General features: G+C 40.0%; 1 protein-coding gene across 12 annotated transcripts in view; it reads right to left on the minus strand.

Moving 5' to 3' along the window:
- Nucleotides 1–2,079: 2,079 nt before the first annotated feature.
- ZNF613 (zinc finger protein 613) overlaps nt 2,080–18,584 on the minus strand; it is a 45,108-nt gene continuing 28,603 nt past the window's right edge. For 7 of the 12 annotated variants that reach the window (XM_024768415.1, XM_024768416.1, XM_024768414.1 and 4 more), the window contains 5 exons: nt 10,616–14,652; nt 5,265–5,408; nt 4,902–4,997; nt 3,369–3,425; nt 2,080–2,298 (listed from right to left, as the gene is read on the minus strand). In XM_024768415.1, coding sequence (XP_024624183.1) covers nt 12,923–14,652 — 1,730 coding nt within the window. In that variant the 3' untranslated portion in view covers nt 2,080–2,298; nt 3,369–3,425; nt 4,902–4,997; nt 5,265–5,408; nt 10,616–12,922. Of the gene's footprint in view, nt 2,299–3,368; nt 3,426–4,878; nt 4,998–5,264; nt 5,409–10,615; nt 14,653–18,584 lie in introns of all 12 variants that reach the window. The other 5 variants (XM_024768419.1, XM_024768408.1, XM_024768410.1 and 2 more) reach the window with 5 other exon arrangements.

Genomic DNA, 18,584 nt, shown 5'->3' on the forward strand with positions numbered 1-18,584 from the left:
AGGAGCACCGTGGACGCCGCCCTCTTAGAGGAGATTCGGTGTCCGTACTGCGGGGCAAATGCTGTCTGCGGAGCTCGGCGTGGAACTGGCAGATGGAAGTGTTTGGGGAAGACCAAGGTTTGGAAAAGTGACAGTACGGGGGATGCAGCGATCACAAAGTGAGCGGAAACGGTGGACGTTGTGAGCCTCTTCCCAACCGTGCTCCTTACCCAGCCCATCCTGGGCAGCACTGGACCGCCTTCTGTCACTACAGATTAGTCTGCGTTCTTTTCATAAAATTAGTAGTGTCTGTGCTGGCTTCTTTCACATAGCACGACTGTTTTGAAATTCATCATTTTTAAAAAATATATTTATTTATTTATTTGGTTGTGGCTCACAGGTTCCTTAGTTGCGGCAGGCGGGCTCCTTAGTTGTGGCATGCGAACTCTTAGTTGTGACATGCATGTGGGATCTAGTTCCCTGACCAGGGATGGAACACGGGCCCCTTGTATTGGGAGGGTGGGGTCTTATCCACTGTGCCACCAGGGAAGTCCTGAAATTCATCATTTTAAAAGTATCAATAGTTCGTTCCTTTTTTGTTGCTTTAGTATTCATTGTTGGATATTCCAAAATTTAATCATTCACCAGTTGGTGGACCTTTGCATTGTTTCCAGTGTTTTGGATACTGCCAGTGGAACTTCTACGAACATTTGTGTGCAAAAAATAAAATGACCTCAAAGAACTGGTTTTCCCACAGTCCTATGCGTCTTCATCAGGTCACCAAGAAGTCTTTGTCAGACATTTACAGGCCTGCTACCCATTTCTAACCCTGCTCCAGCTCATATTCTCTTCCTCCTCTCACCCCAGCCCTGAGCTAGAACGCTCATTCACCCTGGGGAAACAGATCTTGAGAACACAGGCTGTGGCACAGATGCAAAGTTCACCTACTTTCTTCAATTACGTTCAACTCCATAGGACCTTGTAAGTCTCAGAAAGCACCGATAAAAGTCATATAACGAAAGGTCAAAGCAGGAAGTCAGTTTTATTTTCTCTCACTGGACCGTCATTACCATGCTGGCCCAGTCTCTCACCTGAGATACTAGAATTGTCCCTGCTTATATCCTTGACCCTTATGATCTCATCTTCATAGAACAGGCAAGGCGATCCTTGTAAAATGCAAATCAATCATGAAAATTTCCTGTTCTCAATTATCTAATGACTACATTACAGGATTGAATAAATATTAGATGGCCAAGTTTAGGTGCTTAAAAATATTATGTTGGAGTAAATTTACCCGATAATCCAGGGTTTGTGATGGAAATGTAGGACAGCTACTGCATAGCAAATTTCCATTTCTTGTTCTTTAAGCAGGACTCAAGATTTTTTAGCAGGATATGTTTAATAGATCAAGGGAAAGACGCTGGATAAGAAGAGGGGATAAGAGCTCCACTCATAAGAGTAAGAAGGAATGAAAAAGATAAGGAAAATCACATGTCTAATTGAACAGATACAGAGGGGATGGAATCTTTTTTTGGGGGGGGGATGGAATCTTTGAAGTGATGGTAACTCTCAAAGGTGATAGGCCTGTGAACAAATAAATACAAGGTTTCTTCTTGAGTACATCCCAAGGGGATCTTACCACTTTTCATCTCCTATACTTTGTTCCAATGTACAATGAAACTGACCTTCGGGATGAAACCATTTCCACAATCTACATATAGAGGGTTTCTCTCCAGTCTGAGTTTTCTGAGGTAAAATGGTACGTGATTCAATGAGGAAGGCTTTGCCACATTTAGCATATACGTAAGGTTTCTCCCCTGTATGGATTTTCTGGTGTCCGGTGAGCCTGGACTTTGTGGTATGTGCTTTCCCACGTATGCTACATCCATGGGGGTCTCTCTCCCAGGTGAATTCTCTGATGTTTAATGAGCCGAGACTTCCTGATGAAGGATTTCCCATACTCACTGCATACATGGGATTTCTCAACTCTGTGATCTCCCTGATGCTTAATGAACTGAGCCTTAGTGCTGCTGAGTTTTCCAATTTCAGGCAGTTTTTGTATGAATTTGCTCATGCTTTGTAAAGAGAGGATTTCCCATCTCTGTTACACCCCACAGGGTTCTTTATTTCATAGCTTCTGTTCTGATTTTACTACATTTAAATTTGCAGAATTTCCATGATTTTGTCTTAAAGGAAAATGCTTTTGGGCTGGATGAACAGTATTTTCAAAGGCATGATGTTCGTGGCATTGTTCCATCCGCTTTAGGCATCGTTGGTTATGCAAGTGTTCCTCCAGTTGATCATCAACTTGCTTGACTTCTAGAAAACATGAGAACGTGAATGCTTAGGTGTGGATCAAATCTTTAGTGTTGGTTGCATGATCTCAGTACAAAAGAATCTTTAATAATGTTCCTTATAATCCTGTGATAAGCCATAATGTAAAAGAATATGAAAAAGAATGCATATATATATAACTGAATCACTTTGCTGTACAGCAGAAATTAACACAACATTGTAAATCAACTATACTTCAATAAAATTTTAAAAAATGTTCCTTGTTTCTTAGACATTGGGAAAACCACAATACACAAAAATCAAGTCGCAAAAGCAGAAAGTGTACAAACAAGTTGAGGTAATTCACAACGAATAAACGTAGATCTGGCTGCTTTCTAAATACTGCCTTGCAAAATGTGCAAAGGTACTAAAAAAAAAAAAAACAAGTCACTGTTAGAAGAGAAAATAGAGGTGGTAGGAAAACCTGATCCAAAATTACAAGGGCTGGGACTTCCCTGGTGGTCCAGTAATTAAGACACTGTGCTCCCAATGCAGGGGGCCAGGGTTGGATCCCTGGTCAGGGAACTACATCCTGCATGCCGTAACTAAGAGCCCGCATGCTGCAACTAAAAGATTGTGCACTCGGCAATGAAGATCCCATGTGCCACAACTAAGACCCGGTGCAGCCAAATAAATAAATATTTAAAAATAAAAAATTACAAGGGCTGCTTTCTTTCATTCAGCAAATCCTTGTTAAATGCCTATTATGTACTGGCCATAGTGCTGATGTTGGTGACACACGAACATATTCTTTCTTCTCACTTGTGTTGACATCCTGGTTAGCAAAAATGAAATAATAATAAATAAATAAATAAATGGATGGACCTATAGATTATCATATTAAGTGAAGCAAGTCAGAGACAGATATCATATCACTTATATGAGGAATCTAAAAAAATGATACAAATGAACTTATTTACAAAACACAAATAGACTCACAGACATAGAAAACAAACTTATGGTTACCAAAGGGAAAAGCCAGGGGAGGGATAAATTAGAAGTTTCGGGTTAACACATACACACTACTATATATAAAATAAACAACAAGGACCTACCGTACAGCACAGAGAATTATACTCAGCATCTTGTCATAACCTATAATGGAAAAGAACCTGAAAAAGAATATATATAATATATATATATATATATAACTGAATCACTTTGCTGAACACTTGAAAGTAACACAACACTGTAAATTAACTATACTTCCATAAATAAATTAATTTAAAAAACAATCAAGCAAAGAAAAAAAGGAAGAAGCTACAAACTATGAGAAGTGGTCTGAAGGAGCAAAGGTGATGGAGAGAGGTGGAGGAAATGAGGGTATATGATAGAGTGAGACACGGCTTCCTGATGAGTTCAAATTGTGGGAGAGGGAATAAAGAAAACAGAACCTCTGGAGAATTCCAGACTGGGACAAAGAGAAGTCTTAGTCCATTCGAGCTGCTATAACAATATACCATAGACTGGGTGGATTATAAAGGACAGAAATTTACTTCTCATGGTTCCAGAGGCTAAGAAGTCCATGATCAAGACGCTAGTAGATTTGGTGCCTGGTGAGGGCCTGCTTCCTCATAGACAGCGCCTTCTAGCCCCCACCTCACATGGGATAAGGGACAAGAGCTCTCTCTGGGTCCTCATGACCTAATCACCTCTCAAAGGGCCCACCTCCTAATACCATCACCTTGTGGTTAGGGTTTCAACACATGATTAGGGGGGACCCCAACACTTAATCTATAGCAAGAAGCTAAGAAACCATATAAACACACAGAGATCAGGTTATGGTGTGGGTACAGCATTTAACGTGGGGTTAAATGTCAGGAAGGGAAATCACTATTTCCCAACGAAGCAGGAAGATGCACTAGTTAGAAGACTGCTGAATTCAAAGATCACTTTTCTTTTTTTAAAAAAAAATAAATTTATTTATTTTTGGCTGCAGTGGGTCTTCGTTGCTGCGTGCAGGCTTTCTCTACTTGCGGCGAGCAGGGGCTACTCTTCATTGCGGTGCACAGGCCTTTCATTGTGGTACCTTCTCTTGTTGCTGAGCACGGGCTCTAGGTGCACGGGCTTCAGTAGTTGTGGCCGTGGGCTCAGCAGTTGTGGCACACGGGCTTCATTGCTTTGTGGCATGTGGGATCTTCCTGGACCAGGGCTCGAACCCGTGTCCCCTGCACTGGCAGGAGGATTCTTAACCACTGCGCCACAAGGAAGGTCCCTTCAAAGATCTTTGGAGTAAGAGCAGGAAGGTAGAATCTTGTAGCAAGGCAGGTGGAAGAAATAGGCAGAGATGCTGTGACAGAGGACAAAAAAGGAGAAGATGTAAGAAACCTAAGAAGAAAAGTAGGTAAACAACAAAGAAAATCAAGATGTATGTAAAATAAACAGGGACCACTGGGATCTGATCTCAGAGGAAGAAATGGGGGTCTATTTCCCTTTAAACACCTGTGAAGAAAAAGCTCTCATATAGGAAGATAGATAGATGCAGTTGTTTAGACATCCTCAAACACTCTCACAGCCATGGGACTTTCTCTTACTGACTAGAATATGACTTCCCTGGCCACCCACCTTGCTGGTTATCAGCTACACACCTGAACAGGTTCAACTGCCGTTTTCATCTTCTATTGGCCACGGTTCTTCCCCTCGTTCCAACTTGGAGGATGCATCTGGTCTGCAGGCTTGACACCCTGTCCACGGGAAATGACAGAAGACTTAGACACATCAAATTGGGCTGGGATGTCAAGATGGGAGAAAGCTACCTTTGAGGGAAGTTTTCACATCTGCAAAGGAGAGGCTTTTCTCTCAGGAGAGGGAACATTATACACTTGTCTGGAGCAGAGAAGGATCTGAGAATCTACTCCTTGAGAGCATTGTAGATACTGAAGAATTAAGCAGCTGAGAAAAATGGCCACTGACTGAAGATTCTCTGAGGGACACAGGGGACACGTCCTCACCCACAAGACACCAGGTTGCTATGGTTCTCCAGCATCACATCTGGGTACGGGTCCTTCTGATTGGGGTCCAGGAGCTGCCACTCCTCCCACGTGAACTTCATAGCCATGTCGTCATATGTCGGGGATTCCTGTCACAACACGGTCCTGTTTAATATAAATTGTTTCCCTTCTATTGATGTAAGGAAGAAGGCATGTAAAGGAAGTTATTCTGTTATTTTCACCAAATAGGCTGCATTAATACAAGTAGTTTTTAAAAAAAACACCTTGTAATAGAAGGAAAACACTATTGGGATATTCTGCAATTATACATTCATAATTCTATTTATTCAACAAATGAGAAATTTGTATAATGCGTAGCCATTATATCCTCTTGCTAACCAAGAACTATATATACATAACTCTACATATATGTACTTATTTGCCAAACACTATACACATATGGGTGATATCAAGATTAATAAAACATATTATTACATTCATCAAGGGCCTTCCCTGACTTGGTGGATCAGAATTCACCATGTAGAGACAAGAGATGCCAGAATTACAAGAGATGACATGTTTAATAAATGTGTTTAAAATGTTATAAAGAATAAAGTATTTTAGGGAATTCCCTGGCGGTCCAGTGGTTAGAACGCTGCGTTCTCACTGCAGAGGGCCCAGGTTCTATCCTTGATCGGGGAACTAAGATCCTGCAAGTTGCACAGCACAACCAAAAAAAAAAAAAAAAGTCTACAGAACAGGAAACTATAGCAGGCCTTAAGCCCTACACACATGAATGCTTTCAAACCTCATTTTCTTCATTTATAAAATAGAGATTAAAATGATCCTTCCCTTGAAAAATAAGAATTAAATAAGAAAGCTCTAAACCCCATAGAAATATTGACTGCATATTCATTCAAAAGTATTTATGGAGCATCTACTCTGTGCCAAGCACTATTCTTGGCCCAGAGATACAACAGTTAATAATAAAGTTTAAATCCTTTTTTTTTTTTTTTATGTGAACCATTTTTAAAGTCTTCCTTGAACTTGTTATAATATTGCTTCTGTTCTTTGATGTTTTTGTTTTTCGGCCCCTAGGCATGTGGGATCTTAGCTCCCTGACCAGGGATTGAACTTGTACCCCTGCATTGGAAGGCGAAGTCTTAACCACTGGACCTCCAGGGAAGTCCCAATAATAAAATCAAAATCCTTGGAAAAAAAAAAGAACAGGAAACTATAAAGAGAAAATTGGTCAGATTTGAGGAAAAAAGTAAAGAAACATACGCCTGTGGCATGTGTCCACACGAGTTAAAAGCTTATGTATAGGCCTTGAAGGGATAATTAGTGAGCTAGAAATTACCCAAAAGGCAACACAGAGCTACTGCAGTTAGGGACAATATTCCATAAGACCACAATAATTTGCAAGAGGGGTTCAGAACTCACTGAAAGCTGTTCTGCTGAAAGTGAGTTACAGTTAAAGGATACAGATTAACATCAGCCAAGGGAAGAGGCTTGAAGGGCAGAGCCCAGGGAAATTGCAAACATGGAACTTCCAGCTGCCCTCCCACAATGGAGTCATGGGCAGTGTGACTTTTTTTTTCCCCTTTACTGATTTTTTAATTGAAGTATAGTTGATTTACAATGTTGTTATAGTTTCAGGTGTACAGCAAAGTGATTCAGTTATACATTCATATACATATATTTATATATATATTCTTTTTCAGATTCTTTTCCCTTATAGGTTATTACAAAATATTGAGTATAGTTCCCTGCGCTTTACCATAGGCCCTTGTTGGGTTATTTATTTTATATGTAGTAGTGAGCATTACTTGCTTGGCATAAATGTGTGACCGCAGGCAGGGAGTACCACCAACCAGGGGAGCTCCCTGAACCCCGATGTCCAGAGGCTTAACTGGGGCTGGGTCACATCAGCCTGGTAGGACACCCAAGTGCTTGACTTCAGTCTCTAGTCCCTGCAGAGGTCCACTGACACCATGGTATCCACAGCCTCCACCTTAAATCACATTGTGGGTGTGGCTTTTCCTTTTTCCCTTGCTGATTTTAGTCTCTATCCTTTCTATAATAAATGTAACCTGGAGGATAACAAGATTTCTGAGTTCTGTGAGTTCTTCTAGCAAATTATCAAACCTGAGGGGGGTCTTGGGGACCCCCCAAACAAAAGGGAACTTCCTCGTTTGATAAACATATATAATTAAATATATTATTAAAAATATAAAATATAATATATATATATATATATATCATTTAAATGAATAATTGATTTTTAACTCAATCTCTAGTCCCGCTCCCTTCCCCATAGTATAAGGGATGGGGTGGAGAGTTCCACGCTTCTAATCATGATTTGGCCTTTCTGGTGACCAGCCCCATTCAGGAGCCTACCCAGGGTCACTTTATTAGAACAAAAGACACTCCTATCACCCAGGAAATTCCAAGGGATTTAACAGCTCTGTGTCAGATGCTCCTATCACCCCCATCACTCAGGAAATTACAAGGGTTTCATGACCTCTGTGTCAGGAACCAGAGGCAGTGACCAAATATATATATTTCTCATTAAGGCTTTGGGATTAAATATCTTGCTCAGGAACATACTCTATGTGTTAGGACTACAATCTGCACCCAGGTCTGCCTTTCTCCAAGCCCATGACCTTAACAATGGTTGTATTCCCTTACCAGATACCCTCAGAATAAAACTTACCTCTCCTTGTTACTTCCTTAAAGGAGTTTACTACCCAGAGCTCCCTTGGAGGATGGCCACGAAGTCACAGACGCAAAACCTGAACTTCTGAAATCATCCCTTATAACACTGTGGTACATGAAACCACTTTCTTCCACAAAGATAGAAACACACACAAATTGGTTCAGCCACTGTGGAAAACAGTATGGAGATTTCTCAAAAAACTAAAAACCGCAGGGAGAGAGGAAGGAATAAATCAGGAGTTTGGGATTAACAGATACACACTACTACATATAAAACAGATAAACAACAAGGACGTACTGTAAAGCACAGGGAACTATATTCAATATCTTGTAATAACCTATAATGGAAAAGTTCCTATACGGAACTGAATCATTTTGCTGTACATCTGAAACTAACACAACATTGTAAATCAACTATACTTCAATTAAAAAAAAGAAACTAATAATAGAACTACCATATGACACAGCAATTTCATTCCTGGGTATACATCTAAAAAATGAACTCACAAATTCAAAAGGATACATGTACCCCTATGTTCACAGCAGCATTATTTATAATAGTCAAGATATGGAAGGAAACTAAGTGTCCATCAACAGATGAATGGATAAAGAAGATCTGGTGTATATATATATATGGTAGAATACTACTCAGCCATAAAAAAGAATGAAATTTTGCCATTTGCAAAAACATGGATGGACTTTGAGGGTGTTATGCTAAGTGAAATAAGTCAGAGAAAGACAAATACTGTATATCACTTATATGTGGAATCTAAGAAATAAAACTAGCGAATATAACAAAAAAGCAGCAGATTCACAGATACAGAGACCAAACTAGTGGTTACCAGTGGGGAGAGGGAAGTGGGGAGGGGCAAGATAGGGGTAGGAGATTAAGGGGTACAAGCTACTACGTATAAAGTAAATAAGCTACAAGGATATATTGTATAACACAGGGAATAGAGCCAATATTTTATAATAACAATGAACGGAGTTGACCTCTAAAAATTGTGAGTCACTATGCTGCACGTTTGAAACTTACATAATACTGTCCATCAAATATATCTCAATTAAAAAAATGTTTTTCAAGATAGAAACACACAAACCTCAGGCTCCATGATTGCCCCAAGAGCAGCAGATCTGAGGCTAGCACTTCCACAGCTTTCTACAGCCCAAACCCTGGAGCCTGGGTGAAAGATTTCTGGGGTAAGTCACCAACTTCCTGGATCATCTTGATCTCATCTTCCACCAAACATGGCCACAAATTATTCTCTGATGATGAGCTTCTGTGACTTTCCTGCATCCTCCCAGCTCACAGGGCCCCTCACCTCCCATCCTGTATCTCAAATATCAGGACTTGAGTTTGAGGCCCCAGGACCTTCATATCTGACTCTTTGCAACACCATTAAAAGAAAATGTGTACAGCCCAAATGCAGTGCTACTCAGGGGCAGAAATGAGTGAATGAAGCTTCTTAGAGGCATCCAGGGTATATTACTTCTAAAGTCAACTCTTCCAACGAGCATCCATGGTCCTCCACCGAGGAAGGAACAGCTGAAGAGCTTCTACTTCATTTTTCAGCCTAAAGCACTTTCCATAAACGGAATCTCTCCTCTTGCCTATAGTGGCTATTTCTTATCTTTGTCCCCAAGGGAGCAACTACTTTTACAGAAAATACATGTGTTTGTGTGTATAGTGTCTGTGTACGTATATATGTATTTCCCTAAAGAGGGACTCACTTGAAGGACTGAAGATAAAGTAACAGTCATTGTCTGTCCCAGTGGCCCAGGGATCCTGGGCCTCCAAATCTCCAGCTTCTCAACACAGACACACGTGGGCCTCCCCAGATACTGACCATATGACCCTTTGTTAACTGTCAAATCTGGAAAAGACACTACCATTTACTGACGACCAGACAGATCCATCAGTTAGCCCAATATAAACTTGAATGGCATTCACTGACAAATACCACTGTTACGGGCTTAACTGTGTTCCCCCCAAATCCATCTGTTAAAGTCATAACCTCCAGTACCTCAGAATGTGACTGTATTTGGAGATAAGGTCTTCAAAGAGGTAATTAAGTTTAAGTGAAGTTATTACAGTGGGTCCTAATCCAATCTAACTGGTATAATGTGAAGACACGGGGAGAAGATGGCCATCTACAAGCCGAGGAGAGACCTTGGAAGAAATCAACCCTGCTGACACTGTGATCTCAGATTTCCAGCCTCCAGAACTGCGAGAAAAAAAAAGTCTGTGGTACTTTATTATGACAGCCCCAGCCAACTAACACGACCACCACCGACCCCAGTTCTCCATCACTGAGACACACAAGGTAGAGCAACCCACTAAGACTCCAAACCCTGATGTTGGGACTCTCATTTGACAGACACGTACAACTGCGTAGAGTAGGTGGTTACCTGTACTAAGGAGAAAGGAATTAGCTTTCAAACGTATACAAACGTTTGCCTAAAATACACAAAGATGGAACATTGGAGAGTGCTAAATAAATGATACGGTGACTGTTTGGCAAACAGCACACTTAATAACTGTTAGCTATAGTTTTTATGAATGCGAGGGGTAGAGGAGTAGGGGATAGACGCTGGTATGGCTTTCTTAAAGAGGGCGACCAGGAATTCCCTATCCCATTAACGTTTTCATTTACCTGGAATGCCAACCTCTGAAAGGTGAGTTCAGCACCTGGTCCTCAGGGCAGGCTTGGGCAGCCCATTCGGGAACCCAGACGGACGATTTCACTGGGAAAGACGCCGTGACTGCCATGACAGGACGTGCAATTCACAAGAAGTGGAAGGGAGCTGCACTCCGAGTTGAAGAAGAATCTATTTCTGAAGCTTTACTGAGGAGCATCTGTCCTGAATCCATCCTGTGAAAAGGCCACCACTTTGCATGTTTTGTTCACCAGCATATCCTGTGTCTACAACAGTGCCGATGCTCAGAAATATATTTGTTGTAGTGAGTTACTCACACACCCAGAGTTTGGAAATTCAATTATGGGACAGCCACTCCATTGCAAATTTCCACTTTTTTGTTTTCTTCCTTATAAGCAGGACTGTTTTTAAGCTGTATACATCATTATTGGATCAAGGGAAAGAACCCTAGGAATAGAAATAGAGGACAAGGGCCCCAGCCCCAGGAGAGAATGAATGATGAGGCTAAATCACGTCTCAATTCGTTGAGCTACAGAGGAGCTTAGATCTTTGAAATGGCGGCAACTCTAAAAGGTGATAAGCCTGTGGACAAATGTAAGGCTTGTTCTCCAAAACAGTCAAAGGGATCTCACCATCACCTGTCTCATGTACCAACCTCCATTTTAATTAATTTTATTTTTTGGCCGTGCCGCATGGCTTGTGGGACTTATTTCCCCGACCAGGGGTCAAACCTGGGCCACCACAGTTGAAACTGCCAATTCCTAAATACTGGGACCGCCAGGGAACTCCCCAGTCCTCCATTTTTAGTGATGTTATTTTCTTCCATTAATTGGGCTTATTCTATGGATCCTAGTCCTTCTTTGATCTGCCCTTTTTATAGTCTGACAGGAGCCTCTATTCAAGAAACAAATGTTTCTTGGAATAATACTGAGCCTGAGAATTGCTTACCAGTAGCTCCTTTCCTTCAGTGACAAAAATAAATTTGATTGGTTAGTCCATGAGGTCATTCATTCGCCTTCATTCATTTTTCAAATCTACATATAATTCATTTCCTATTTTGCTATGTGCTGGGGAATATACAATTATCTATACACTGTCAAGGAATTTATAATCTAGGTGGATGTGAAAGATTTTAAAAAGTATCCATAACTTTTTCTATGTAAAATTAAGTAAATCCTTTCCCTTTCCCCCTCTGATATGTCCCTTAAACAGGAAATTATCAGGATACTTTGTTCCTTATACTATATGTCCTTTTCAACAAATGTAGGTGTACACATCCTTTGATTATCTTTGCCAGAGGGTAAAATTGCTATAGACATGAAACCTAGCTTTAAAAAAATTTCCAGCTCAAAGGCGGCAAGGACTTTCTGTTAAGTTCATCACTGACATCATCTATAGGTCCTAGGACAGGACCAGGTCAAGGAAACAGTTGTTAAAGTTTTTCTGAGTGGTGTGTGTACAGGATGGGAACTATCTTCTAGGGCAAGAGCTTGGCTAATAGGTTATTCATGAATTTTGAGCTTTGTTCCTCCAGGTGAGATTTATAAAGTTAAGCATATCCAAACATGCTATGTTACATTATCAGATTAAATGTATTCAGTTTCCTTCTGAAGGACTTTTGGTAGACTGAAATAACAAACTGAATAAATTTAGAACTGAAGAAATCCAAGAGTTAACAACATAATGATCCTGGGTGGGAAAAGAAGACCCATGTCCCCCAAACGAGGGGGGTGAACTGCATTATAACTTTAATCAATTATGTGCAACACAGACACCCTCCTTTGATTTAAAGCATTACTGACGTATCAATTAGGCATTTGATTCAAGGTATACTGTCCTAAAATGTACACTATGTATATAATCTTATATATGATTATGTTAGGATTGTGACAGAAATCTCTAAAAGATTCACTTTCACAGGGCTTATTTGCTTCATGAATTTTCTGATATTTTGCCAAAGACATTCCATAGTTGGTGTGTTCAGAATTTTATTTCTATATGATTTCCCCTGCCAACCAATGAGGCAGAATGTACCACTGACAACCCTGCCACAGTTACTGCCTTCAGAGGTCCAACAATTTCCCTCCTGTGTAAACTCTCTGATACCAACTGAAGTCTTATTTCTGGGGAAGGATTTTCCCATGGTCATTACATTTCTACCAACTATGTCCTCACTGACAGTATGTGACCTATGAAGCCCTGATAGGGTCTATCTTTCCACAAAAGGCTTTCCCAGTCTCTGTGTTTATACTGTTTGTCTCAGTATACACTTGCCAGCCACAGGATGATCTAGAAGGTTTTATTCAAGGGTTTTCCACCTTCACTGTATCACAGTTTACTTCTGTATGTTTTCTGTGATGTAAAATATGACATAATTGATCACTGAAGGTGCTACCACACTCACCGCATTCATTAGGTTTTTCTTCCGTGCAAATGCTATTATCTGCTGACACTGCACCTGTGGCACCTGGCTGTCCCACAAGGGCTACTACATTCCTATCTGCTAGGAACCCATCACTGTGGAATGGAGTCTCAGCTGCCACAGAAGGTGTGTGCACGCTCACCACATTAACAGGGTTTTTCCCCTGTATGATATCACTCGAACGTGATGAGCTGGGACTCTCTGAGAAAGGATTTTCCAACTTGACTGAATCTCCACGTTTCTCTCTTGCATGCAGCATCCCTTTGTGGTACACGAGGCATGACAAGTGGGAGAAGGCTTTCCCACAGTCAGTGCATCCATAGGGTCTCTCTCCTGTATGAGTTCTCCGATGTCTATTGAGGCACGACTTATCCCTGAAGGCTTTCCCACAGTCACTGCATGCGTAGGGTTTCTCTCCTGTGTGAATTCTCTGATGGTTAATGAGGCCAGACTTGTGTGAACACGATTTTCCACATTCGGTACATACAAAGGGAGTCTTTCCAGTGTGAAATCTCTGATGTGAGATGAGGCATGTTTTCTGGCTGAAGCCTTTCCCACATTCAGTGCATACATAGGGTTTCTCTCCAGTGTGAGTTCGTTGATGTATGAGGAGATTGCCCTTCTGGATGAAGCCTTTTCCACATTCATTGCATATATAGGGTTTCTCTCCAGTGTGAGTTCGCTGATGTACAATGAGATTGCCCTTCTGAATGAAGCCTTTTCCACAATCACTGCATATATATGATTTCTCTCCTGTATGAGTTTTCTGGTGTGCATTAAGCTGTGATTTCCAGCGGAAGGCTTTGTCACATTCAGTGCATTCATATGGTTTTTCTCCCGTATGAGTTCTCTGATGTTCGATGAGCCGGGACTTCCTGGAGAATGCTTTGTCGCATAGACTGCACCCATGAGGTTTCTCTCCTGTATGAACTCTCTGATGATTAATGAGCCGAGACTTCTTGATGAAGCCTTTTCCACATTCCTCGCATACGTAGGGTTTTTCTCCTGTATGAGTTTTCTGATGAATAAGCAGCCGTGATTTCTTGGGGAAGGCTTTGTCACATTCAGTGCATGTATACCGTTTCTCTCCTATATGGGTTTTCTGGTGTTCAGTGAGCCTGGACTTTCTGGAGAAGGCTTTCCCACATATATTGCATCCATGAGGTTTTTCTCCTGTGTGCACTCTCTGATGATCAATGAGGCGGGACCTCTTGATGAAAGCTTTCCCACATTCAGTGCATAAGTGGGGTTTATTTATCTTCTGAGTTCCTAGATGCTTAATGAACTGTGAATTCGTGTTCATAGAACTTCCACATTCGGTAAATTTCATTTCACTATGAAATTGCTCATGCTTTGCATGGAGGAAGGATTCCTCATCTCCAAGAGGGTTCTTTACTCCATAGCTTCTGTTCTGGTTGACTAAACTTAAATTTGATTTCAGTGTTTTCCCATGAAAGTCCAACATATCATGATTTTGCCTTAAAGGAAAGTTACTTTTGCTCTGATGAACAATGTTCCCAAGTGCATTATGTTCGTGACATTGTTCCATTCTTTTTGGACATCTTTGATTTTGCAAGTCCTCCTGCAGAAGACAGTCATCTTTCCTCATTTCTAGGAAAGAAGAGAAGAATGAATCTTCCCATAGCTTGGTACAGAGTGAAACTACTTAACAAACGCCTTTGTGTAGGCTGGCCCTCTATGGACCACACTATGACTTCAGTTTAAAGAAACTCCAGAGCTTCCCTGGTGGTGCAGTGGTTAAGAATCTGCCTGCCAATGCAGGGGACACAGGTTCGAGCACTGGTCCGGGAAGATCCCACATGCCGCGGAGCAACTAAGCCCGTGTGCCACAACTACTGATCCTGCACGCTAGAGCCCGTGAGCCACAACTACTGAGCCTGTGCTCTAGAGCCTGTGAGCCGCAACTACTGAACCCATGTGCCACAACTACTGAGCCTGCGCTCTAGAGCCCATGCTCCGCAACAAGAGAAGCCACTGCAAGGAGAAGCCCGCACACCCCAACGAAGAGTATCCCTTGCTCATCACAACTAGAGAAAGCCCGTGTGAAGCAACAAAGACCCAGTGCAGCCAGAAATAAATAAATAAAATAAATTAATTAAAAAAAATAGAAAAGCATTAAAAAAATATATCTAAAGAAACTCCAAGTAGAAAAGGGAACCCTCCTACACCATTGGTGGGAATGTAAATTGGTGCAGCCACCTGGAAAACAGTATGGAGGCTCCTTAAAATAGAGGGGCCATATGATCCAGCAATCCCACTCCCAGGCATATATCCAAACAAAACTATAATTCAAAAAGATATATGCACCCTGTGTTCATAGCAGCACTGTTCAGAATAGCCAAGACATGGAAACAACCTAAATGTCCGTTGACAGATGAATGAATAAACAAGATGTGGTACATGTATACAATGGAATATTACTCAGCCATAAAAAAGAATGAAATAATGCTATTTGCAGAAACATGGATGGCCCCAGAGATTATCATACTAAGTGAAGTAAGTCAGAAAGAGAAAGACAAATACCATATGATATAACTTATATGTGGAATCTAAAATATGACACAAATGAACTTATCTATGAAACAGAAACAGACTCACAGACATAGAGAACAGACTTGTGGTTGCCAAAAGGGAGGTGGGTGGTGGAGGGATGGATTGGGAGTTTGGGATTAGCTGATGCAAACTATTATATATAGGATGGATAAACAACAAGGTCCTATTGTATAGCACAGGGAAGTATATTCAATATGCTGTTATAAACCATAATGGAAAACAATATGAAAAAGAACGTGTGTGTGTGTGTATATATATATATATCTGAATCACTTTGCTGTACAGCAGAAATTAACACAACAGTGTAAATCAACTATACTTCCACTAAAAAAAAAAAAAAGAAACTCCAATATATGTTTGTTATCACTTGGACAAGGGTAAAATACAATAATGTAAACAAAGAAAATAAAAGGTAAAAACAGGGCATAAACGAGGTTAGAGCATTCAAAATGAGCAAATAGAGATTTGGCTGCTTTGTAATTGTAACCTTATAAATTATGCTGATAGTAAAATAAAATCAAGTTATTATGAGCACTAGACCACAGAAGACAGAGGGATATTTTTTTCCAAATGCTGTGGGACACATTCATACATGCATAAATCCTTAAATGCAAGGAATCAAGTATTATTCCTAATTATGTGACCTAGGCCACTGGATAGGTGAGTAGTGGTTTTTAATGAGATGGGGACTATTATTGAGGTTCACAATGTGGGGAAATCAAGTGTGCATTTCAAAGCATATCAACCTCCAGGTGGGTTTTGGATATCCAAAACAGACATGAAGAATTCAATTGGCTATGAAGATCCTGAGAAAAGTCTTAACCATGTGGGAAAGGAGATAACAATGTGGGAATCATTTGTATATAAATATTATATATATAAGGATAGAGGACAGGATGGAAAATGTGTAGACTGAAAGTATCAATAGATGAAGGCATGTGACCAAGTTTACAATTATTATTACATTAAGACTTTGGGTTTTAAAAAGCCCATGGAGGAGCACCAAACATTGACTATACCAATACTAATAAAGGAAATAAGTGATCCTATACTCAGGAAGCTACAAGACTTTTAGGAGCTCTATGCCAGAAACCAGGCCAAAGACCAAGTACATATATATCTTATATTACAATGTCATACTAGGGAACTGGCATCTTTTTCATTCACCCTTTGTACTTGTATATATGGAACATTTAAATTGTTCCCATTTCATTGTAGTGATCCCTAAACCCACATCCTGCCATTAATAGCATTTTCTTTCAAAAGTCTGCATACCCATCTTGGTTTCTACCATTTAAGGGGTCCTAAAGGATCACACTTCTGATCCTGGACCAAGACTCTTGACAGTTTTGCCTGCCATTTGGCTTAGAACTACTGGATGTACTTAACTATAGCTCACACTGCTGCCACCCAGTTCAAAAGAAAGACTACGTATCCAAAGATAATACAGATCAAATTCACAATGCCACCACTATACCTCAATTACAGGTGACGGTTGAACAAGGTGGGGGATAGGGGTACAGACCCTCCATGTGGTCAAAAATCCAGGTATAACTTTATAGTCAGCTCCCTGTATCCAAGGTTGTGCATCTGAGGATTCAACCAACCTTGGATTGTGTAATACTACAGTATGTAGTCACTGAAAAAAATCCGCATATAAGTGGACCCATGCAGTTCAAACTCATGCTGTTCAAGGGTCAACTATACTAACAAAGTCCAGAACAGCCTGGAAATAAAAGTTACATTACCAACTTTTACTCCATTTATCCATGTCCACACTCTACTCATTCCTCTACAAATAGCTTCTAAAACTGGCCTTCAAGTGGCTTCAGGCCAATCTTTTGACCAAGTTCCTCAAGGCCTTGCACATTTCCAAATTCACACCTTCATTACTTGCCCTTCCTCATCTTTACTCAAATCCCAGATATGCCTCCTATATATCACGCTATCATTCTATGTCACTGTAAGCTCTGTTTCCCCTACATTTCTAAAGTAGTCCCCACCTTTACTGTTCATTTAGACAATTTAGTTCACATAACCCCGAACTATAGAAAAGATGCTGCATTCAAAAGAGGAACTTCCACATATTACCTGCAGATTTATCCTCTGTTTGTTACTAAAATCTTATTCCTAGAATGTACTGATTTATTTCTCACTATTCTCACTAATCTCCTCTAGCACACATTAAGTCTGTGGTTCACCAAGTAGGTTCAAGAGGGCCTGCTTACAACATTATGTATAGACTAGTCCAGGCCGTCCACCCCAAATCTACCAAAAATACACACTCTGAAAATAAGAGGTCCTAGTACATGTATTAGGAAACCATGCATTTCACAAATCCTCATCTTCCGGACTGCTAGTGGTCCAAGGCTCTTCTTTTTTTTTTTTAATTCTACCTTGCATGTATGTAATCTCTACTCAAAAGAATCTTTCTTCCTTCTTTTTCAAATCAAGGTATAATTGACATACGACATTATATTAGTTTCAGGTGTACAACATAATGATTTGATGTTTGTATACATATAGCAATTTTTTTCGATTCTACTGTTTTTATTTTTCAATTTTTTATTATTTTTGTATTGAAGTATAGTTGATTTCCAACATTGTGCTAGTTTCAGGTGTACAGCAAAGGGATTCAATTTTATATATATATATATACATAGTATGTATAGATGTATATGATAAGATAGATAGATATACATATCCATATGCATATATACAGAGATAGAGATAGATAGCCTATCTCTGTCTCTCTTTTCTTTTTTTCTCTTTCTCTGGAACTCCAACATACATATTTATATAATTTCTATAAATATATTTATATAAGTTCATTTCTATAAATATATTTAGTTACATATTTAGTTATATTTATATGAATTTACTTATATAAATATATTTATCTATATGAATCCTCCTTATTTTTATATATATACATATTCTTTTTCAGATTATTTTCACTTATAGGTTAT

The sequence above is a fragment of the Neophocaena asiaeorientalis genome, unplaced genomic scaffold (genome assembly GCF_003031525.2).
Source record: "Neophocaena asiaeorientalis asiaeorientalis breed wild unplaced genomic scaffold, Neophocaena_asiaeorientalis_V1.1 scaffold629, whole genome shotgun sequence".
NCBI classification, from domain to species: Eukaryota; Metazoa; Chordata; class Mammalia; order Artiodactyla; family Phocoenidae; genus Neophocaena; species Neophocaena asiaeorientalis.